The sequence below is a fragment of the Pecten maximus genome, chromosome 6 (genome assembly GCF_902652985.1).
Source record: "Pecten maximus chromosome 6, xPecMax1.1, whole genome shotgun sequence".
Lineage (NCBI taxonomy): Eukaryota > Metazoa > Mollusca > Bivalvia > Pectinida > Pectinidae > Pecten > Pecten maximus.
The window spans coordinates 43,720,427-43,745,567 of record NC_047020.1 but is presented as its reverse complement, the minus strand read 5'-3'; the positions used below and the strand labels follow the sequence as shown (position 1 = coordinate 43,745,567).

The following is a 25,141-nucleotide window of genomic DNA, read 5'->3' as shown; positions in this document are numbered from 1 at the left end:
GGGGGAGAGGAAAAGAAGGAAGTTGATGGGGGGGGGGGGAGGGGATGGGGGGGGGGAGGACAGAGGACGTTGATGGGGGGGGGGGGGGGGAACTGAAGGAAGTTCGATGGGGCAGAGCGATTGTGGGGGAGACAGGAAGTGGAGGGGGTGGGGAGAACGAAGGAAGTATTTGGGGGGGGAGAGAGGAAGTTGATGGGGGGGGAGACTGAAGGAAGTTGATGGGGGGGGGGGGGAGACTGAAGGAAGTTGAGGGGGGGGAGACAGAAGGAAGTTGATGGGGGGGGGGGAGACAGAAGGAAGTGGGGGGGGGGGGGGGAGGAAGGTGGGGGGGGAGATGAAGGAAGGTGATGGGGGGGGGAGAAAGACAGGACAGGATGGGGGGAAAAACGAAGGAAGTGATGGGGGGGGGGGGGAGAGAAGGAAGGTGAGGGGGGGGGGGGAGACAGAAGGAAGTTGATGGGGAGGATTGGGGGGGAGACTGAAGGAAGTTGATGGGGAGGATTGGGGGGGGGGGGAGGAAGGACTGAGGAAGTTGGTGGGGAGGATGGGGGGGGGGGGGAGAGAACTGAAGGAAGGATTGGGGGAGGATGGGGGGGGGAGACTGAAGGAAGTTGATGGGGAGGATGGGGGGGAGACTGAAGGAAATTGATGGGAGTGATTGGGGGGAGAGCTGAAGGAATTGATGGGGGGGGGAGAGTGGAGGAACGTGGATGGGGGAGGAGTGGGGGGGGGGGGGGGGGGGGGGGGGGGGGACTGAAGGAAGTTGATGGGGAGGATGGGGGGGGGGGGGAGACTGAAGGAAGTTGATGGGGAGGATTGGGGGGGGGGGGGGAGACTGAAGGAAGTTGATGGGGAGGATTGGGGGGAGACTGAAGGAAAGTTGATGGAGGGATGGGGGGGGGGAGGAGCTGAAGGAAATTGATGGGGGAGGATTGGGGGGGGGAGAGACTGAAGGAAATTGATGGGGAGGATTGGGGGGGAGACTGAAGGAAATTGATGGGGGGGGGAGACTGAAGGAAGTTGATGGGGAGGAATTGGGGGGGGGGGAGACTGAAGGAAGTTGATGGGGATGATAGGAGGGAGGGGAGACTGAAGGAAATTGATGGAGAGGATTGGGGGGGGGGAGACTGAAGGAAATTGATGGGGAGGATGGGGGGGGGGGGGAGACTGAAGGAAATTGATGGGGAGGATGGGGGGGGGGAGACTGAAGGAAATTGACTGGGGATGATAGGAGGGAGGGAGACTGAAGGAAGTTGATGGGGAGGGGGGGGGGGGGGGGGAGACTGAAGGAAATTGACGGGGAGGATATGGGGGCAATCTTTCATTACTCTAAGAGCAAATGAAATCTTGTAACTATCGGGATCAAGGGCAATCGATGATATTTCTGTTTCGCTTTAAAAAAAGAAATCTTTTTGAAATAAACACTTGAATATATTGGAAACTTCTGGAGGATATTACTAGTAAGTACATGTGATTTATCATTAAGCATGTCAATTGCACAATAAAAAGTAAAAACCTTTTCTCAAGCGCGGCTCACTTAAAACCTGAAAGATAAATAAATATATTGATTATCACTTGAACCTGTTTGCACGATACAAGGTATTTTCTATACACTTGTATGTAATTTACGAGGATTTCAGGATTGTGCATCACCAGAGTTATCTCCCTTGTGTATTCTGTGATTCACAAATAAATTCGTTGGTGTCCAAAGAGACCTCATAGGTCGGGCATGCGATCGAACTTGCTAAGCCATGATGACGTCATCGTCGTCGTCATCAATTATTGGTTATGTATATATAGGTACCTTACCTATCTTAGTGTAAGACCGAAAAAAATACATTTTCTGTATTTTAAGCTGTGTCACATATTGTTGAAAAGTAATTATGCCATGTGACTCTAGTGAAGGTTTAGTTATACAGACGTTTTAAAATTGAAGTGGCAGATGAAACGAATGTATATCGAGGTTTACACTTCGATGAAACTGATAAAATATCACCTTTCCGTGAAATTTGTCGGATATTTACCGAGATACTCTAAATATTGTGTAAGCTATATACAGCTGCTAGCTAATTCAATCGTAATTGTTATCTAAACAGTACACCAGTCGGTGTTTGTAAACAAATCCAATATATCTGATTTTTATACCTATTTTAATAACAGGTTAAGTCAACAACAGTATTCAATAATCACCGCGTGTTGGGGACATAACCAGGCTCCCGTAATTCCGGCTACAAATCAGACAACTTCGGTTTCTGAAGGTCAAGCCAGTAATAAAATTACACGGAAAAATAACGTTCAATACTAAAATACAATATGGAAATGAGATTGTATATTAGAAATGATCATAGGATATCGATTATGCATTGAAACCAGAGTCAAGGGGTATTCAAATGTCATCTCTTTATTTAATGTCCGCTAAAGCCTGTCAACTCAGAACGTACCTGGCCGATCAGCCGACTACCGGCTGTATGGTGGAAGTTTAAATGTTACAGGATACCAGAGGCTAGGCATATCGCGATCAATCGGAGAGTAGGCCTTTTATGTCAACAATTTAATTCGAGTCTACTTGTGTATGAACACGATATACTCTGTACAATCTATTAAGAACTAGATATTATAAATTGACACGTCAGAATCGACTTTTTAGGCACTGACGACACACCCAGGAATCGCTGTCGTTCATACTTCTCGTCCGGTGGTCTGGAACACTGTCATCGGAAATATAGAGAAATGGACTTCGGTCCGGCGACCAAGGCAATCGGAATATTTCTATAAACAGAAGAAAAACCGCGTTATTTGAAGAAAATTCTTAACCAAACCAAACAGTGAATACGTTGCTATGGAATACATTTGAATTAAATTCTTATCCAAATCAACGGGGAATACGTTGCTATGGAATCCATGGGTTGCTAAGGAACAGTCGTTTTGTGTTTCAACGGATTCGTGTATTGCGTTCCTGGAGGATTCTTCTTGAGAAAACTTAATTCACCGACGGCAACTAAATAAATTGTTTATATCTCTATAATGTGGTGTGGGCATTGTAGAATAAACACACGTTCTATATGATGTATAGAAATAATTGATTATAAAGATTATTGGTATTTATATGCCCGCGGTCTTTGAAGAAGGCATAAAGGTGGTTGTTCAAACGTTTCTGCTAGCAGGCCAGGAACTAAGCTTGAACGATCCATGTACGCAAAAGGTATGTATGTACTAAATGGCAATTATTTCTGACTAGAAACCTATGAGGTACGTTAAAAAGCTATTTATATGTGTATGGTATATTAGAAGGTTGATTACTTTTAAAGTACAACACATTAACAAAAGAGTGTATTCGACATTTTAATTTCCTGTTCATACTTTGGGGCTGTTTACACAACTTAATTCCATTTCGCACAGCCAAATAAATCAAACTTATGCGAAAACGTATGTCTGGACTTCAGGTTTGTTTAACTAAATATCAGGTCACATTTGAATTCATTTAAAGAGGCGACAAAGTACTGACCTGCGAATAATTTTCCACATATAATCTTGTGTAAATACCTATATGCGAATGTGAAAATCGAATTAGCGCCGTCCTTTGTACACAGTTGTATATATATACAGGTAGGCCGTCAGTAGTACCAACTTACCCGCCCGGCACGCCGCATGGTAACTGTCAACAAAGCCAGCGAATACAAACTTTCTCCCTGGCCCCGGGATCAAGACCTATACTTACACGTGGATTAATACGCCACCATGGGATTGATATTTTGTACCTGTCGAAATATTGGATATGTTTAAAGGTTTCAAGGTAAGTTGACATTTTATCATCATGATAGTTGAATTTACTTTCGATACATGTCAAACTTGTCGATTCTCGTTTCGAGAGATCCACGATCTATGATGTGTTTATCAAATAAGAATAAATTTCGCGTTAAAATTGAAGATTTTCTTGAGGATCAAATCCGGGTTGTATTTCTGAACATATCTTGGGCGTTAAAGAACATTTTAAAGACGTTTTAAGGATTTTCTAAAGATATAATCCCTATTGTATACCATAGGCACTGAAAACGTTTAATGCTATTATTCATAATTACTATATTTTATGTGATTTTAAATCACACATATTTCCTCCGAATAAAAAAATGGATTCGTGAAGTCGCCTGGTTGTTGAACTGGCCTGATCTGTGAGGACAGATATTTTCTTATCCGGAATATGTGAACCGTTTGGTTTGACTTGCTTGTTTATTATACAACTTATGATACGTTCTGTACACTAATAGTCTACGCTTATACGGATAAGATTTTTATTATTGTGAAATGTTCAGAGAAGATCCTACTATATAGTTTCACGGCATTCCTAAGATTATTCCATAGCTCATGACGTTTTCTAAAATGTATTCTAATCGGTGGTATTCACATACTTTACCTGAAAATAAATCACTCATTAAAATCAATCGATAGTTGAATCCCCGAGTCTATCATTTTCATTCAGCTTCCGTTTCCGTGTAGTATTGTGTAGACCTGTTGTTAATTTTAACGCTTCTTTAAAATGTAATACAATATTTCTATGAAAACGCGTGAACTTATTGGTGTATAATTAGAAGAAAATCCATTTTTTTTTGTTAAACGCGATATGATTTTCAATATACTCAAATTCAGAGGTCATACGACCAATATTTGAACAGCAACTTTGACACATACCGTCACCCTTAAGATTTATTGATAATATATTCAAATGCAAACAATATCTTTGTAAAAAGACGGCTAGATACACACTATTTATTCCAAGAAACTTTATCGAAGAGCAATACCACATAAAAAGTATAATACGCCCGAAAAGAGAGTTCTTAATTCTCCATATGTATGTTATATGGAGCATTTTAACTGACTTTTAAGTATATAATAAATATATTTGTCGATATTCTGATATTTACCTGTTTCGCGTGAGGCGTGTGAAGTGTAGCGGACGTAATGCGTTATATATGACTGTCGGAGATAGAAGACTTTAAACCTATAAATCCTAGCTACCTCGATAACAGGAACTCTACGTCAAATGTGCTTCGTGTTTCCTTAGTCGTTGTCTGATAAATCTACACTGAATGTGTTTTATACAGCTTCTGTACAGTATACAAGGATTAAACGATAGTTAGGTATTCATACTGACATGGACGTTGAGAAGGGGGAAAAAACTGCCCGTACATATTATGTACCTATACATATATACGATGTAGCCGCGAAAGTACAGGGAGACAGCAGATCTGTGTTTGACTTTTTATTGTATTAGTATTTACCGTCACATGGACACTTTAACTTTATTCTATATATATTTATATTTGCCCACATTTTCTTTTTCGATATACAACATTGATTCGTTTGGTATTTTTGCTTTTATTTTCCGACTAAGTTCGATGTATTTCATTAATGTGAACATTTATGTTTTTCCGATATTGAAGCTTTTCTGTGTCGGTGTTATAAGATACACAAATACAACTTCATAACGTCAACAAAACATATGATTCTTTAAGGATTTTATTTGTCGAGGATTTGATGTTTTTATCAGTCATAAATTTAGGATTTTAATGGCCTTATATCGAGAAGAATTTTACGGATAATAAATTGAGGATTTTTAAATTGGTTTTTTGATGTCAGGGTGATACTTGTATTCAAACTTTTGTTGATTACCTTTTTTATTTATCATTTTAATAATAGGAAGACTCTTCAAAGTGATTTAGTAAGGAATATTGTTAGCACAGGGATTAAGAAGTAATTTTCAGTCCACGGTCCATATATATGTATTAAAGTACATTTGGTCATCAAGCTGAAAATTTAAGGAATGGATGAATTTAAGACACACTCTTAAATAAAAAGAAAGAAAGAAAGAAAAGAAGAGAAAAATGCATTGTTCACAAAATAGCGGTCTAGTGAATTCTGATTGATCGCAATTTAGTTGTTGTCCGATTTTCAGGAAGATTGGTATGGCATGATAAACCAACGATGAAATCTGTTTTGTGATTGGACAAATTACAGGCTTTTAAAATTCGATGTTTAAACATTAATTTTCATTCAGAGATTGACTATCTTAGGAGCACCTTGACGCACTCAAGTTGGAATATTAAACAATCAAAGTACTGAAAGTTCTGAATTGATGACACTACAGACACGACTGTGACTTCTTTTTTCTGGATTAAAAAAGCCGCCATTATCTTGCTTCTGATTGGTCTAAAATTTAGGTATTGTCTGATTTTTCTGAAATTGGGTACATAGGGTTTTTGAAGGATGTCTAAAACAATGACAATATTTTCGAATAGCTCGGTTGCCATGGTAATGAAACAGCGACCTCTGATTGGTCAGAATTAAGATGGTGTGTGATTTTGCCAAAAAGTGGTACATATATAGTGGTTTTGAGGGAGGCTGAAGACAGTGGCAACAGTTTCGAAAAGTTTGGTAGCCATGGTAATGAAATAGACACTTCTGATTGATGAAAAATAGATATTGTCCTATTTTGATAAAATTTGGTACAAATACTAATACTACTGTGACTTCAAAAAAATGGCCGCCATTTTGCTATCTGCTGATTGGTGGAAATTCAATGAAATATGGGGTTAAAACGCATCATAACTTAAGGGACAATACTTTGATTTCTAAGAGCTTTGTTATTAACCGTGAGGTGACTTCTATAACGAATACAATGTATAGAGAAACATATTTACAATATAATATATAGTAATTGTAGTGTCCGTAGTCGGCAGTACACAGTAAATAATGACGATATTAAATGTACATTTGTATCAAGGAGAATAAATATTGTAATAAATTACCCTGATAAAAGTACAAAGATTCTCCAGTGTTTTTGTATTAGTATTATTCATTAATTCATATAACATTATCGGAGGTTAAAATTTTCTGTATATTTTTTCCTTAAATGTTTTTTATTACTGTTAACTTTAAAAGAGGGGTATGACCTTCGGACGTCTTGTGGAACAATCTGAAGGTTTTATATTGAAACTTTCCATCGTAAGTGAAATAAGAGACGAAATTTGTGACATACAATGTATGACATACAATGCCCACTCTGCACAATGTCTCATGACGTCGCAGTAATTCATCTGTGTGCTGATTGTATAGGCAATATTGCTCTAAAACAAAGCTTTATGGAAGACATTCTCATTACCTTCGGTCCAACTGTATTCCATTTCATTGAGAGAATGGATGCTACTGCCTTCACCCGCACCATATTAGGAGCCAATACAGGAATTCCATTCATTGACGATACAGACTATGAACAATTCCTCATGAAATCTGTTCGATTTGTCGCTCGTGTTACGCGATGTCTGTCGTAATGTCTTGACTTAACCCAACGTAACTGTTTCGCGCGGACATGAAAATCCCTTTCAATGCCGCGCTTGTATCTCGATGTATATACATATTTTTTTCGCGTTTTCTTCTAATTCCTCTGTTCATTTACTTTTTTTATGTCGATTTCCTTGTATTTAAAATCTCCAACCGGAGGAAATAAAGTATGATGATGATGGTGATGATGATGATGAATATATCATAGAAGATGACACGATATTGATAATTATACTATGACGTCATACTCTCTAGGTACCAGGTAAGAACGACATAGCCATCAATTGTTCGAACCTGACACCCGTTTGTAGGTTATACGAGATGATACTAAATATTTAGTTGACCTTTCCGGTAAAGTCGTAAGTATAGGTCTTTAAATTCCGGTGTATTTATAGTTTGGTTCGGGACATAGTGGCCTAAGTCGTTTGATAAGCTACACTTTACACAAGGGATAATCACTGTTTTATATTGGAAGTTGGATTATACACAAACAGTCATTGTATTAGTATTGTTTATCAATTTTATTTTCATCCGTAATAATCCGCAAAATAATCTAAATTATCCCTCTCCGGAGCCCCACTTGATTTGCACTCTTCTCCTTCTAGAATATATCTTCCGGTCACTCGATTTGAAGCTCTTCTGCTTCTGGAAGATCTTCTACTTCAATCGCAACATCTCGGGGAAATTTCTGGCAACACTCGGAAATCTACTCCGGAAATTTCCCCGAGATGTTGCGATTGCTTCTACTTCTTCCGTCTCGAAGCAGGAAGATTTCTCTTCCAAGATGGCTGCGACCATGTTTTAAGTGTGCGAGTGATGAGTTTCACTAGAGAAGGATATATGACGCATACATGCATGTGTTTGTATCATAGTGTTTGAGAAAACTTAAAAACTTGTTTATTTTGGGTTATATTCTCCCGGTTTACTCGATTTACATCTAACGGAATGCGATCTTCTTAGAAAACTTCTCTTGTGAGAAGAGTGCAAATCGAGCGGGGCTCCGTATTCATTTGGGGACAGTGTATACACCGGAATACTATTGCGATCACTATCGGTATATTTAAACTTATTGTCTCTTTAAAATTTGATATGACTCCTCTGATAAATATTGATCTACGACATTGTTAAGGCAAACCTTGTTTGAAGTTACTTTTTTGCAAACATAATTCACTGATAGGATACAAACAATTTGTTTCGTTTCAATCTTCGGCGATCACGGAAAACACTTCATAAGCACTCGTCACAACACGGCTGTCGTTTGGTTGTCTAGGCGTTGTAACGTTCACCGCTAGATGTCGTTTGGTTGTCTAGGCGTTGTAACGTTCTCCACTAGATGTCGCTTGGTTGCTGAGGCGTCATTACGTTCACCGCTAGATGTCGCTTGTTTGCTGAGGCGTCGTAACGTTTACCGCTAGATATGTCGGTTGGTTACTGAGGCGTCGTAACGTTTACCGCTAGATGTCGGTTGGTTACTGAGGCGTCGTAACGTTTACCGCTAGATGTCGCTTGGTTACTGAAGCGTCGTAACGTTCACCGTTAGATGTCGCTTGGTTGTCTAGGCGTTGTTACGTTCCCCAATATAAATCACATTATGTTACAGAAAATCACTTATCGAGTATGTATGCAAGTACCCAGATGTTAAGTCAGTTTACACTAGTTTACAAAGACCAGCCACTCATATAATAGAACGAGAGATAATGACAATGCTCACCTATAACTCATCGTCATCCGCTACCAGGTACAACCGTAATACAATGTTGTTACTATCTTTGAATTTGGTTTCAATATTTACAGTTGTGTGTATTTGACGAGTACTAGCTGGTCGGATTCTGTTCATCTATAGTATAATAACCCGTCACATACACGCATCGCTACATACGATTGTATCATAACCCTGACTCTAACATGATGTTAACCTCCTCCTCCTCCTCATCATCATCATCATTCATCATCATCATCATCATCATTCATCATCATTCATCATCAACATCATCCTCCTCATCATCATAGTTTTGGTTTCTTAGGTATATTGCGTTGGTCCTAAACAAGTTTTTGCAAAATTCAATATCATTCTGGAATATTCCTCAATCTGAAGAGTGTTCATTACATGTTGAATTATATAATTAGCGTTAATGAGAGTCCGGGTACGAGAAAGGTTGTTTGTATTGTTTATTTCCCCGTAAACATTACAGCATGTCGTTACAATATATACGTGTAGTATATTTACACAATGTCGGTGAATGGTTTAAGAATACATTCTGGCAGATCTTCAGCTCTAGCTAGAAGCAGGTGTAAATGACTTTTAAAGTCACTTAGATTAAGACGATTACTGTCACAGAAAGACAGTTATTATCAGCAGTTCAATGTGTATATGATACTTTTGACAAATGAATTTGCTTTTGAAAGATCTTTACTCTTTTGATAAGTTGAGTTGGTGACATAATTACGTTTGAGGATTGGGTAGGTAACTTATCACAAGTGGTACCTGTACATGTGTTAGGGGTTGTTTTGATTGACAGCTAAGAGACATGAAAACACTCCAATTGATCATGTCGTTCATATTTCAATGTTCATCATTGCCTGGTAGCACCACTATGTACACCTAGGTAATTATAGAGCTATGAACGCCACGACCCTATTGTCGACATCACTACGCTATAGTTGGACATTGATCTTCCTGTAACGTAGTTGTTCTTATCTAACTAGAATACACAATACATACATGCAATTTAAAGGGGCATATCCTTCGTTTGAAAAGAGTTTAAGTCGTCAAAATTAAACTTACTGGAAAATATGTATTTTTTACAAATAGTAAAAGTTATAATCTTTACATTGATAAGGCAGTTTTACTCTCAAGATATACCAAAGTTCTTTAATTCCAGATACTTTTTTATTCGACCCGAAGTATCACTAACTACCGCAAAACATACAGTATTTGAATATGATACGCCTTTTTCCCTGTACATTTTGGCGTTTATTTCATTACCTGTATGCACAAATACTCGTATAATCATCGTTCTGATATAGATTTCATCAATATAATTTTTGCATGTTTCTGATGTGCGAACGAATGAATGCCCCTTTAAATGAAATACATTAAAGTCATATGTTCTACGATATTGACGTGAAAAGCATATGTCTAGTTTCCAGGGAAACGAATTTCAAGTTAAATTAATGATTTAAAACATATACACCTTACATATTTTTGTTTTCACTGTCTCAATAGTAATTAAAGAGATACTGACGATAATTTTCCGCTCATTGTACCGATGATAATTAGCTACTGATTAACAATATACAAAAATCGCATTTCTCGCGAAATATTCAAGATAAAGGTATGTTTCTTACGTTTTTTTCATGACATATAGTTCTATCGATAAAACAGACGATGTTTTTTTTTTGAGGAAATATCGCAGACCCTATGCGCTTATATAGGGATTGAAGGGTGTTTTTATTGCGTTTATGGTGGTATAAACGCAATGGGATACAGACATATTCTGTATAGCGCTAATTCTAACGCAGTAAATAAGAGTTTAATAAGCTGAACAAGGGACATATATACATGTATATAAAACAGAAAATGTTTCCCTTGAAATTTATATATCCAAAATTATCATGTATACATAATTTTGCTATGCTGCTTTATAGGATCCATAATTACATTTTGTATATTATGAATGCTTGTTGATAGTAATTTGATACCGCGCTTTGTTAGGTATCTACTAGTATATCATAATATATTTATAATGATCATGTACACTCAGAAATGTGCTTTCTGTTAAATCATCCAATTGGAAATATCAAACCGTTATATCATTATTTTCGTTGTAGATATATATAGTACAGTATCGTTATATTGAATTATCGGATCCACCTTAACGACACACAGCTTATTGAAAGTTCAATACATAATTCATTGGTCAGGTATCGTTTGAAATACTTTAAGCAATAACACATCAATGATTTAATCATCCTAGTCATTTTATACACATCCCATTTAAAACGAATGACTGTAAAAATACAAGAACCTTTGGCGAGTTTAATAAGGCGTACACAATACAGTTTTCTATAGTGCCAAAGAAATCATAATATGTTGTCAGAGTGTACAGACTATGAACATCATCAATGGGGGTTGTCAAACTTTAGATGTACCAGTTACCCCGTAACCATGACGACTCTGGATAGACTTGACTACGCCCTGCAACATCAGCAACAACTCTATATTGACTGAAACAAGTCTATCTGTGTCAGTCAAGCCGGGATACTTCGGGGTCTGAACTCAACTGCAGATCGTAAAATGTATCTCAGAAGCCAAAACAGAGATATATGTTTTGGGGAGAAATTGAATCCAAATTCGGAAGCAGTAGATGGGAAACTCTGCGAGTTCAATGGGAGAATAAGCACAGAATATAAGCAAATGCACGAAGCCGGCTTTTAGATGCTGAAACAGACCGGTCAAAGCGTTGCTTGAATAAAAATCGCAAAGATAACTTATAGAAATAACACGTACTATCCCTCAAACATCAACCCTCACCTCATACGAACAATGTGTTAAATCTACAAAGAGTTTTATAAATGGGCAGCTAAAAGAAATGTATGCTAGGTGTTGAGATTGAGGTATTACAAAGCAGAACTCGTAGCTCAGGTGCTGTGACAACTACAACCAGAGCCTATCATAACATCTTCACACATCAACCCACACTAATAGTTAAATTATCACCGTCAATAGCCTTCAAAAGTTCTGATAATCAAGGTCTTAATATAGATATCGGTAAGAGGAAGCCGTACTGGAATGTCTAACGATGAATAGTAAACACTAATACAACTAAGACACTCAAGTTTAAGGTGATAAAAATGTAAGTTATTGACAACAGTCATACAGGGTATTACTGAAGCAATATATATCCCCTACCGGCCCCCGCTAAAAATAGTAACAGTGACCTTGATCCTGACCCAAAAACCCTGAAACTCGATCTTGTCCCAGATATTATCGACCTTTATCGTTGTGTGAAGTTTGATCAAAATCCTCATGGAATGAAGCGGCTAGGGGACAAATTATAACCAACGAAAATTGACGACATTTAGTCCTGACATAATTAATTCCCTAACATTTTAGATCCTGTAGCGTAATGCATAAATTAAGGTTCTGGCGGGAGTGAATCCGTGTCGTCTGCGGTGCCCCGGGTTGATATATAAATCAGAACATTTCAACTGGTTCATAAATACGAAACGAACACGCCTGAATCACTACTCACTATTGATCGAGAGTGTCGATAAGGTGCATTGAAGTCAAATGTTATACATGTAAATTAAACGTGATTTATTACAGCGCACTTCACACCTATGTACCGCGCTCTCGAAAGCAGAAGGGCTCGACAATGTTTTGTGTGCAGACCTACATAACACCAGTGTATTAGGGAATTTAAACTCGCCTATTCATGCCAGTAGACAATACCGAGACGTATACTTATGTAGATTTGTGTATGTTTATACAGTAGAAAGTGTGATATATGGAGATTTAAGGTGTTATATGGCAATAGAGGGAACTTCATTAAAGGAACATGGTCCACAAATATAAATTTACTAAACCTGCCTAATTTCTAGTGGCTTCACCGGAGCTGGGGGCTTGTCTTGCAGATTTTGAATGAAGTTAATTTCATCTCGCTTTTATCAAGCATTTTAATTGGTATGAAAAATTATTTTATCAGCCTATAACGTGAAAAATGTATGGCGTCGACGTTTGTTACGTTGCTTTTGATTGGCTGATACGGGAGATGGCAGTTCATTAATACGAGTAGATTTCACAGGGATTGTGTAGAGTAGATTGAATTATAAGGATTAATTTGGATATATGTTTTATGCTTTGAACCTATAAAGCAAATTAAAAAAAAAAAACGAAAAAAGAAACAAAAAAACGGAGTGTATATTTAAAGTACATCCGAGTACACTTACTATAACATAAAAAAAAACTATAGACATATTCAAGCTAATCCTTATTTGACCAGCCAAAATGATTTTCATGGTCCTTACAAAATGTGATATCATTTTATCAACAAGATAAATTACTCGCGGAATAATGCTAGTTAGCGCCCGTGTTTCTTTAAAGGGTCTATTCATGATGGAAATGCATGTATGTTTGTATATATATATATGTATATGATAAACTACATTGTATTATCACCGTTTTGTCTGTTCTCCGCTACGCATGAAAACTATGAGCATGATTAAGTGGGTTTTAAAACACAAATCCACACTATCAGTATCTATAGAGTTAATTATTTAGATTCAAGAAGATCCGTTACGGAAACGGCAAGTGTATGTATGACAGTTATAATTATACCAATTCTGTATTGAACATCTACCTCTTTTATTGCGATTTTTTTTTATATATTCATGCGAGTATAGCTGTAGGTGTGTACTTTCCAACATTAATTTATGCAATCGGAACGCCTCGTCATTTTCTTCGAAACTCGCAGACGGAGGCGAGGTGTTCCGACTGGTAATATATGGTGCCATGCATTTAGGTGTTCGGAACAAAGTTCCTTTAAGTGTTCTCGAGATTGATTCGTTTTACGATGGCGCGGATGGTCCTCGGTTAATAGCAATTTAACACTATCAGGTAATGTATCCTTCTTGACGGGGATACATATCACAGTTTGGGATCAGTGAATTTTTAACACGAAGATGGAATTTATAATAAATTAATCAGAGAAAACGCCACGCTATGACATTTTCGCTTAAAGACCACTGGAGTTTTATGAATGCCGCGGAGCAGATCTGGACATTAAAGTTTATAGATATCATGATCCACTCGTTTAACGTGAAGACTCTACAACCCACAGTGTGGAATATGTTTTGAAATATTTATTAAACTCGATAATCAATATTGTTTGATGTTACATATTTGGCTGTATGACTTATCTCTCTCACATTTGAAAACAATCTCAGCGCCGTTGTGTGTGTTTTTTGTTATATTTTTGTTTTGTTTTTAAAGCTCTACTTTAAAAACCCTAATTGTATACGTTAATCACAAACAGTGTTTTATTGAAACCATTTAAATGGTTAAATATCAGGAAAGGTGTTTTAAATATTATCAACACGAAAGAAAATTAAAACCGATACTTAAGTATGACCCCGTTTCTTATTATCGAAGAGTGTAGCAAGTAATGATTGCCATAAAAGAAACTATTAAGGACAAATGTTAGAAGAAATTTAAGTAGCCTAAATACTAACATCACGTATGCATGGTATGGAAAGCGTAAATGCGTATTGAGAGAGATGTTTAACGCGAATCTCGACCGGGTTGCCCTATAGGATTAAGTTAGGTAAATATCGATTTGATTGACGAAAACGTCTGTAATTTATTCATTATATATATTTTTCAGATACCTCTGAATCAGTGACAAACCCCCGAGGAGAGACAGAGGAGAAGGCTTAGAGGGGGAGGCACCTCAGTGGAGCAAGTTTGGTGTGCAAAAGATAAGTTATAACGAGTCAGGCCGACCAGGTGACGGAGAGGAGGTTTATTCTATGAGCACCCCGAGGAGGAGGAGGAGTTTTATTGTATAGTTTGTGGAGCCCAGTATGCAAGTCATGGAGTTAACATATAGAGATTACCAGTAAGTCAGACTCTTGTCAATCAAAATAATCATGTACGACCAGGCCAAATAGGTCAGAATTGTTATTTCTAATCATCGTTACAAGTTCGCGTCTTGTCGGCAAGGGCAACTAATCCTGTTTTTCTTTATTCATTGTTTACATATGTCAGTTGTTTGTCTTGAGTTTGTTATATCGATACACCAGAAACATGCAGCGATAGTTTAGGCTCACTCAAAACAAGATAATTATGGTTGTTTTGCATCGTAACAAAAAGGGAGGCTACCATATGTCATAGACAATGAATATTATGACAAACGGCACACCTTAGCTACCATATGTCGTAGGCAATGAACATTATGACAAACGGAGGACACACCTTGGCTACCATATGTCATAGACCGTAGACATTATGACAAACGGAGGACGCACCTTGACTACCATATGTCATATAGACAATGAACACTGTGACAAACGGCGAAGTATTTTAAATGTTGTAATTAGCATGAAAAGTGATATTTGAATGAAGGATACTTTTTGCAATCATCAGAAGCTTAAACTGCCAACATATTACTAAATCGAAATCGATTGTGTTTTTCGTAGATAATAGTTGATGTCAACGTGTACCAGATATTAGAATATCCAAGCCTACTTTGTAATGGAAATTCCTGAGATATCAGATGACGTATTGCTGATATAACGTGGATGTTTATGACGTGTATCGTTGATGAAGCAAAAGACGCTTACCCTGCCGGGACGCTGTAATTTGTACTTGTTTTATCGATTTCGAGATTGAATTACGGTTTCCATTCCTTCGTGCCCGAATAATGAGACTAGAATTACTTCCAATTATCCGGATATATAAGGTGTCGCTGTGAATAGTGGAGTTCATAATCCGGACAAAATAAGGTATCATCGTAAAAGTGGAGTTTATCATCCGGACAGATTTCATACCTCACTCACACTCTGGTCAGTCTTCGCCGTTGTCGCTCGCCTGTCTACCTATTGTCACACAAAGGTCTCGCGCGCCAACCCAACTAGCCAGTCAGATATCATATATATACTGACGTCACAGTTTTAGACTTGACCTCTATACTGGACATAACATAATAAAATTCAATCCTGCCACAGTATCATCTTAAATAGTGGACTTTATAATCCGGACAGAATTAGGTATCATCGTAAATAGTGGAGTTTATAATCCGGACAAAATTAGGTATCATCGTAAATAGTGGAGTTTATTATCCGGACAGAATTAGGAATCATCTTAAATAGTGGAGTTTATTATCCGGACAGAATTAGGTATCATCTTAAAAGTGGAGTTTATTATCCGGACAGAATTAGGTATCATTGTAAATAGTGGAGTTTGTAATCCGGACAAAAATAGGTATCATCGTAAATAGTGGAGTTTGTAATCCGGACAAAAATAGGTATCATCGTAAATAGTGGAGTTTATAATCCGGACAGAATTAGGAATCATCTTAAATAGTGGACTTTATAATCCGGACAGAATTAGGTATCATCGTAGATAGTGGAGTTTATTATCCGGACAGAATTAGGAATCATCTTAAATAGTGGACTTTATAATCCGGACAGAATTAGGTATCATCGTAAATAGTGGAGTTTATAATCCGGACAGAATTAGGTATCATCGTAAATAGTGGAGTTTATTATCCGGACAGAATTAGGTATCAGCGTAAAAGTGGAGTTTATCATCCGGACAGAATTAGGTATCAGCGTAAATAGTGGAGTTTATCATCCGGACAGAATTAGGTATCATCGTAAATATTGGAGTTTATAATCCGGACAGAAATAGGTATCATCGTAAATAGTGGAGTTTATAATCCGGACAGAATTAGGTATCTGCCTGTATAAGGCTGTTCGTGCGTTCTTTGTCCTGAAACGGACACTAAAAGACATTCTCTCGTTTAGCTGAATGCTTTTTGTTTAATTCTGTGACATGTTGAGTGATTTGCGGAGTAAACAAAAGATCTGATGCATAAGTGGTTTGATAAAACCAAGTACTCGAGGAGAAGAAACACATGAAAATTAAAAGTCAGTGCATACTTGTGGTATGTCCCGGTAACAGAGTCTTCTACAGGTAGATGGCAAAACTTTGACAAACAATTGTCCAAAACCGGAAGTCTATTTACTCGGATTTATATCTTTATGTTTTATCGATATTGGCGTTTCTATTCAAACCCATTGAAAAGAGTCAACGACATTCGATATAGAATGAGCTGGATCACTTCACGTATTTGTATAAGAATGTATTTTGACAAGACAAATATGGGAAAGTAAATAGCATATTGACTCTCCACGATAACCGGTAATAGTCTGAAGAGCAATGACGGAGTTTGTGTTGTGTTTGTTCTTCGATTGATCAGGTCCTTCTAACCTAATCCGGGGGTTTATTGTGTCATTTGTCCGTCTGACGTAGGTAGTGTCAGATATACATTTGTCATGATGACAAGCACGTATTTTAAACGCAAAAAAACCCCCAACACAGCCTTGTAGAGTCCGTAGGATCTCATGTACCTTTCAGACACATTTTTTTTTCATTTTTTTTATCCAAATTTGAGGACATGTACGACTTTATTGACATAATATACATTATCTATATATACATTGTACATATGCACATATCGTTTATACGCAAACGTATAGTACTTAACAGTGGAGATTCAATTATCTAGACTTCCAGATGTTATCGGATTTCCATACTTTTTTGTTTATTTTTTGTTTTTGTTTTATTTTTTTTGTTTATTTTTTTTGTTTATTTATTTATTTTTTTTTTTATGGATGAGACCAGTTAAAACAAAATCCTCCAAAGCAATCTGAAAGCTGTATTGTAAAATATCATTACTTAATCGTATTGACATTCAATGCTAAACTAACGATAGTAAAAAGTTTCTGAACATCATTGTTACATATAGAATAAGGTTTTATTTAAAGGCATTTTAAAATGACCTTTTTATATTTTTACAGTAACCGAGTGTTTACTCACACCGAGAAGAAAATGATGGAGCTTGACAGACTGAAACTATTGGCCAACAAGCACCTTGGACGTCTTCATCAGCTCAAGATGCGCTACATTGATTGGTTTAACCGGAAGCACCAGTCATTTCTGGATTCCATCAAGCTCATTCATACTCTTGGCGGCTCACTACTTCCGTTTGAAGTCGACACCATACGTCATTACAGGCGCGTGCGCGACCTATCTCGGAGATTCCCGCGGAACGGGACTCCGCGAGACTCTAGTCCCGTGAAAATGGACGAGTTTATATCATTTTGGGAAGAATTGTATATGCTTAAACTTGAGAACGATGCTTTGTTTGATAGTGTTGAGCATTTCTGTCACAGTATCCGAAGACTAAGACAGCCGGAAATCATGGATGAAATAGACAGACTGCATTATAAACTAAATTTGTTCTGTGCGGAAGATTTCAAGTTCACAGAGCTGAACAACGAACGTGACAATTTGTTTACTTATAAGGTAGCCCCACACGACCACAAATATCACGGTTTAATGAACTTCATACCATTTCTCCTTGGTTACGCCACCCGGTTATGTTACTGGACCAGTAAGTTATTTATAGAAAAATCCTAACATGCAATATATTGGAATGTACAAGTGGTGTAAACACGTGACTTTGAACAGCATTCTGATTGGCCAAGAAAACTTTTTATATAAAAGACAGGGATAGTCGAAAGTTCAAATATTCAAGTGCTTGTCAATCAGCATTCTTATTGGCCACGTGACTTTCAGACGGCGTCCGAGTTACGGGTACAAAACTAAGAATGCACCAGACATAAACTGCAGTGCCCCATACATTTATTTACATTATATTTATTTATTCTTAAACATGGAGTACATTTTAATGTTCTATTTATTATACCGATCTACCCTTCGTCTGTGCCACGCTGCAGATGGATTTTATGATTCCCTGACTTGGTTTAAGTTGGAATGCATCTGTAGAAGAGATAGTATTAATGAAGACATATTTATTCAATGGTTCTCGATCACTTTAAGTGTCTCAATCATTATCAAAACAAAATTCGAGAATACTTCGTAATTCTTATAACCGAAGTATTGGACACATTTGTTTGAATGTGGAGCCCATATGAATCGGTGAGCGAAATCCCCAAACTGTCTGTGATACGATACGATATAAATGTTGTGATTATGACAATGTCGTTTCTTTTCAATTATCCCCCCCCCCCCCCCCCCCCCCCCCCCTAAACACTGGAACATCCCTCGGTGTGCAGAGTTATGGAGGGGAACGCAGTGCATTCTGTGAAAGATTGTCCCCCATCTTCCCATCATTCTCACAGTTGCACCGGGTGATACCGGAAGCTACGAATCCGACGAGGAGTATATACAAATATATACAAAACAAAAAAAACTGTATGCAACAATTTGATGAATAAAGCTCCATGGAGCATGCGCATCTTACAGAAAATGTTTCTAACCTCCCCCGTAAGCCAAGTGAAATCATTTAAATCTGCAATTGTGCCCGTCAGTTAATTACTCCTTACGTTAGATGCATTGTTGCGCTGTTCTACTCCCAGGAGCTACGGCCTCTCTCGGACGCTTAAATGTCGTATTATAGATTGAAAAACAATTCACTGTTAGATATTCTGTGAAACTTTGATTCAATTCTGTATGTAACGAATTACTGATATGTTGTATGTACACGTAAAAATGTCCAATTGACAAATATCATATAAATGACAACAGGAATCGTACACCTCTGAGAAACCAGAATTTTCCTGTATTAAACTTGTTTTCTCGTACCTATTTTTGAAAATCGGATGTCATGCCATAGCAGAAAATGGTGAACAGTCAAATGTCGATGTGCTCGTTTTCGAGCTATTGTTGATCAAATATAGAATATCAATTCATGTAACCCCTTACCAATGAATTTTGAAGTAGATACTTTAATAACGTCAACACTTATTTCCTTTAATTTTCAGGATAATGCCAACATGTAAAAAGAGTTCGTTGTGGCTTCACGCGCCCAAAAAAGGTTTAAATCCAATTTCGTTAACTCCAAAACGTTTAAAACGTTTTATTGCGCCTACAAAAAATACGCATAAACGTCAACGGGTAAGAAGTCCCTGGATCAAATGTAAAACATCAGAATCTTCCGATAATTGGGTAAATCTAGAATTATCTGGAAATAAATGAAATCATGTGTCATCTTGATTACAAATATTTGATATCTGAATAAAAATCAAATGAAAGCCTGTGTACTGATATTCCCCGTCGGATTCAGATTTTGGAGAGAGATTTTCCCCGTCGGAATTTTGGATGCCATTATAATTTGCCAATTAAGGTACTTTATAGCTGTAATCCAAACAAATTGTTGATTACTAATAGTTTATTGTAGTCAATGTTTAATGCCAAAACTCTGTCCATCGTGTTTTGATCGCGATTATTGGGTATTTTTGACAAAAATCATAGCAAATTCGTTGTTTGACAGTAGGGCAGCCGGATAATATTGAGCACCAATCAAACACGGCAAGTTTATGAGATTAACGAATTACTGATATGTATAAAGGAAATAGCGTAGAATTCCGTGGGTAATAGCGTAGAATTCCGTGGGTATCACCATATTTCCGATAGTATGTTAAAATGCCATGTATCACTATAAAACATACCCCAGCCATGTCCTTACGCCCTTCGGGTAGATACTCCCCGTCGGATTTGTATATACTCCCCGTCGGATTCGTAACTTCCGGTATCACCCGGTGAGTTGTGTACCCGTTAGGGAAGGCACGAAACTTTTCAAGATGGTCGGTCATCATGTTCACAGAAGATAGAAGTGCATTTAAGCTACAAAATCAATTGTTCATAAAAACAATCTGCCTGAGACAAGTTTAACACAGAAATAATTAAAATGTATTTTACAACATTTATCTGATGCTGTTTATTACCGAAACTATTCAAACAAAAGTTGTTTATAATTAGCAAAAGAGGTGCTGTTTTCCAAATCAAATAAACCCAAATCCGGAAGTTTGATGTTTTACATAGAACGCTCAATAATGAAATAAACAGAAGTCTCGCAGGAGTGAAACTGTGTCTATTTTCTAAGGGAGTTAAGATTTATCTTTAATGGCATCTAGTTCCATATATATGACTGAGCTTCTAACTTCAAAATCCCAAAATAACGTTCTCGTTATCTCTCGTGCGGAGATCCCTGTGATATTACGAGAATGATGGGCCAAGTGTAACACAATATTTAACCACGTATACAAATTTTCTCCAAATTGTGGCATGTGATGGACATACTGTAAAAGAGATTCGCGCGTCGAAATTTTCGTTTAGTCAGCCTCCAATCTGTTCGCGGTGTGAATATTTTCGCGCTGCCAGTCATGATGAAATATATTTTCGCACTGCGATGTCATTGGACATATACATAAAATAATATTTTTTTCGTCAAATTCCATTGAAAGCTCGCGACAATTGATCCATTAAAATACCAAACTTTGAGCTACAGACGGTTAATTGGTTGTATGTGTGATCATTGCATTACGTCTGTGACACAAAAAAATGATATGTGCCGTATATTTTAGCGTTGATTAAGTTTCAGTATACAAACAAGAGGCCCGTGGGCCTTAATGGTCACCCGAGTTTTGAAATATTTCAGTTAATCTTAACACTTTTGATTCCGCCCATAAGCCCAGAGGGGTCAGTCAGGGCCTATATATGCATACCATCAATCTGTCATTGAATGTTGATAATGTTAACAAAATTTAATTTAATTTCAATAGAAATCAAACAAATGATGGTAAAAAATGTATTTCCCTACATAAACGATAATAAAGTTTATCCCATCCCCACACGAGACCCCAGGGTCATGAATTTCAGATTTGTATACGATTTTCAGATATCTATGTGACTCATTTGCAGAACCGTTTTTCCGGTTTTCGATACTGGCCACCAAATCGTCTGAATTGTTTTCGGCTTCATCAGTTGCTTGTGTAAGTTTACAACAGAGTGCAACATTTGTCATGTCATAAGGAGAAAAAAACTGCATAACATTTAGTTTATTTTAATCTACAAAGATGCTTTGACATTTCTTATTGTTCTCTTCATAAATTCAATAATTTCAATTTAAAATATTACAAAAAGGAACGGGCTTAACATACCGCCTTGTTTTGTTCCAAGGTTAAGTTCGAAATTCCTTGACAGACCACCATCAACACAAATAAATGATCTCATATCGGATACATATATTTTTTAGCATCTTATAACTTTACTGACATTTTTTTTTATTCAACTTGTATAATAACAAAAGGTGTTGAACACAGTCCAACGCCATTGAATAAAGAAAAGAAAAATAAATATATACATCACATTCTTCCTTCATTTTATTGCGATACTTGTGCACAGGTGGTTGTATTGTGAAACGATGATCTATTGAGGAGCAATCACTTTAGTATCCTAGGTGCCATTTATGACTTATTTACACTTTATATACTGCATGCTAAAAGTTAATAAGGTAAGGTTACCACAAGCTATTGAAAATGGTACAAGAATAGCCACGTAAGTGTTAAATGAATTAAAAAAACTGCTTCTTCTCTTACACATAAAGTTGGTTGGCTAAAACATTTGGTGGAGATTACACTGCTAGATATTTGGCCTGATTCAAACTGTCCATACTATCAAAATAAGAGGCCAGCGTAAATCATCGTAAAAATCACATTGTATTAAAAGTGAACTTCCTCTTCAACGTCATTTGATAAACAATATATATATAGATTCAACGTTTTTATTGGTAAAATCGGCTTGGCATGCCTTCCCTTTTGAATTTTCATGAGAGTGACCCACATCTGAAATTGCACAACAGACCTCTTCTTAACCCTTGTTGCAGGCTTTTACCTATAGGTTCTATATAGACGTAATTTATTACCATTAGCTTTACCATCGTCATTAAATTAACCTTTACTATTAGATTATATACCAACGAATCCCAAGAATTACGGAATTCAATTTTCTATCACTTTCGATATTAGTTTTTCTTAAACAAAGTCTTAAAACATCAACAGTCGGTTTGGTGGTAGTAACAGACGTCCATCCAACGTCCCCTCCTGTTGCCAAGTTACTGGAAAACGTCGATACTCTGAGAAAATATCGACAGGTCTTGTTTTGTAGTAATGTTACTTCTCTGTAGAATTTTATACCCCAGAGTCTACTCGCGAAGTAAGTTATAGGCTCCACTAAAGACATGTACAGTTTTGTATAAAGCGAGTAAGTCATACCACCGGCGTGGGTGAACTTTGAGTAAAAGGCATAAAGGGCTCCACTCACAGACTTACACAACTCTCGTACAGCGAGATGTAGATCGAGATGTTCATGGAACCACAATACTAAGTATTTATACTTAGAACAAATGCCAATATCAGTGTTCACAGGTAAATTTGAATTGTGTTACAGGCGAAGAAAGGTTACGAAAATGAACAACGTTAGTTTTGTCCTTGTTTATAAATAGTTTCCAATTTTCACACCATTCTGCTAGAACATTACAATGTTTATTTCGAATATCAATTTTCCGGCTGACCAGAACAAACATCTGAGTATTTATTGAACGTCATAAGAGGTCAAGTTCGTCAAAAGGTCGAGCTGTCCTATACTTGAAACCAACGTCGGCTGTACTAGTCACCTCCGAGATCAATTATCGAACTGACAATTATGACGTTGTCATAATTCTAGTACCATGATTTATCAACACAACTCCAGTGGTCAATAGCAATGTATTTTTATTGATCAATGCAACAACAATTATGGTTTGGCTACAACAAGGTAGAAGTGACCTGTAAAAACCGCGGGTCAAGAGATGCCTTGGCCCGGCTAGAATTGCGCGAGGGGTCTTAGTGTGGGGGGAAACCGGAGTACCCGGGGAAAACCCACGTGGTCGGGGCTGGTGACGGTGACCCCATACCTTTTCACATCCGATCGGGGTATCAAACCCCAGTCACCTTGGTGAAAGGCAAGTGTGTTACCACTGTGCCACCCGACCACCCCATGGCTTGGATCTGTAATGGAAACAAAAGTTTATTCATGTATGTCATTTAAAAAGAAAATGAAGGTGTTTTCATTATTGATAAATTGATATATGTAGGTCTACAAACGAAAAATGAATTCTGTCCTATCCTGTCTGACCTGTCCTGGTCCTGTCTGTCCTAGCTGTCCTGTGGAATTCATTAGACACGCTGAGTCAATTCACAGGCGTCTGTTTCTGGTTCGTATTTATAGAAAAAAGTAACTGTCCTTACTCCTACTACATGTATACCTCACATTAACCAGAAACAGACGCCTGTGGTCAATTCCACGTCATTGTCAACTGACCAAATTCCCTATAACTCACGTTAAGTATCGATTGTCGTCGTCGTCGTCGTCGTCATCATCATCATCATCATCATCATACATACATACCTAGCCATAAATACAAAAGCCGGATCTTGACCTCAATCCAAGTTTGTCTGGTCCATGCGACTTCCAGATGGCTTCCCTTCGGATGACCTCCACCAAGTTTGTCTTGTCCTCGCGACATTGAGATGGCTTCCCTTCGGATGACCTCCACCAAGTTTGTCTTGTCCTCGCGACATCCAGATGGCTTCCCTTCGGATGACCTCCACCAAGTTTGTCTGGTCCATGCGACTTCCAGATGGCTTCCCTTCGGATGGCCACAGGACAGTTCCGCAGGGGAAGGACCTTCACAAACCTAAAATAAAACAAAAATAAATCTTTGGAAAACAAGGGTTTCGCCCCCGACACACGTACATTTTTCCTCCGAATAAAGTTAACGTGAATATTATGAGGGCGATTTTAATCAATTATAAGGTGGAAGTTGTTATGTACAAAATTTCCTCTTAAGACCATCAACACAGAGGTTGAACTGACCAATATAACACAAAAACAAAAACAAAAAACAAACATCATCATCATCATCATCATCATCACCATCATCATCATCATCATCATCATCATCATCATCATTATTCAATATTTCATCCTTTTCATGCTATACATTCCCTTATTAATATTCAAGCGCGTAGCATCAGTTTTCAAAAAAAAAAAAAAAACAACAACAAAAACAGAGAAACAAAAAGCTCTTATTTAAATGAGTTTATATTATAGACAAAATATGAATGCTGTCCCTAGGTGATGGTTCTAGTCAAACCCACTAATTGATATAACTAG

The 25,141-nt window shown here is 37.5% G+C and overlaps 1 protein-coding gene across 1 annotated transcript; it reads left to right on the top strand.

The window, feature by feature from the left end:
- The first annotated feature begins 1,326 nt into the window (after window positions 1-1,326).
- LOC117329859 lies at window positions 1,327-19,124 on the top strand. The gene is made up of 4 exons (XM_033888038.1): window positions 1,327-3,202; window positions 3,607-3,793; window positions 14,721-14,954; window positions 17,920-19,124. Exons 3-4 carry the CDS (start codon window positions 14,920-14,922, stop codon window positions 18,539-18,541), a joined length of 657 nt encoding a protein of 218 aa, XP_033743929.1. The 5' UTR covers window positions 1,327-3,202; window positions 3,607-3,793; window positions 14,721-14,919; the 3' UTR covers window positions 18,542-19,124.
- The last annotated feature ends 6,017 nt before the right edge of the window (window positions 19,125-25,141 follow it).

What these genes read in the sequence shown, in the direction of transcription:
- LOC117329859 (XM_033888038.1), top strand. Translation starts at nt 14,920, where the DNA reads ATGCAAGTCATGGAGTTAACATATAGAGATTACCA. An exon ending in TTAACATATAGAGATTACCA is followed by an intron (nt 14,955 to 17,919) that starts GTAAGTCAGACT and finishes ATATTTTTACAG; the next exon opens with TAACCGAGTGTTTACTCACA.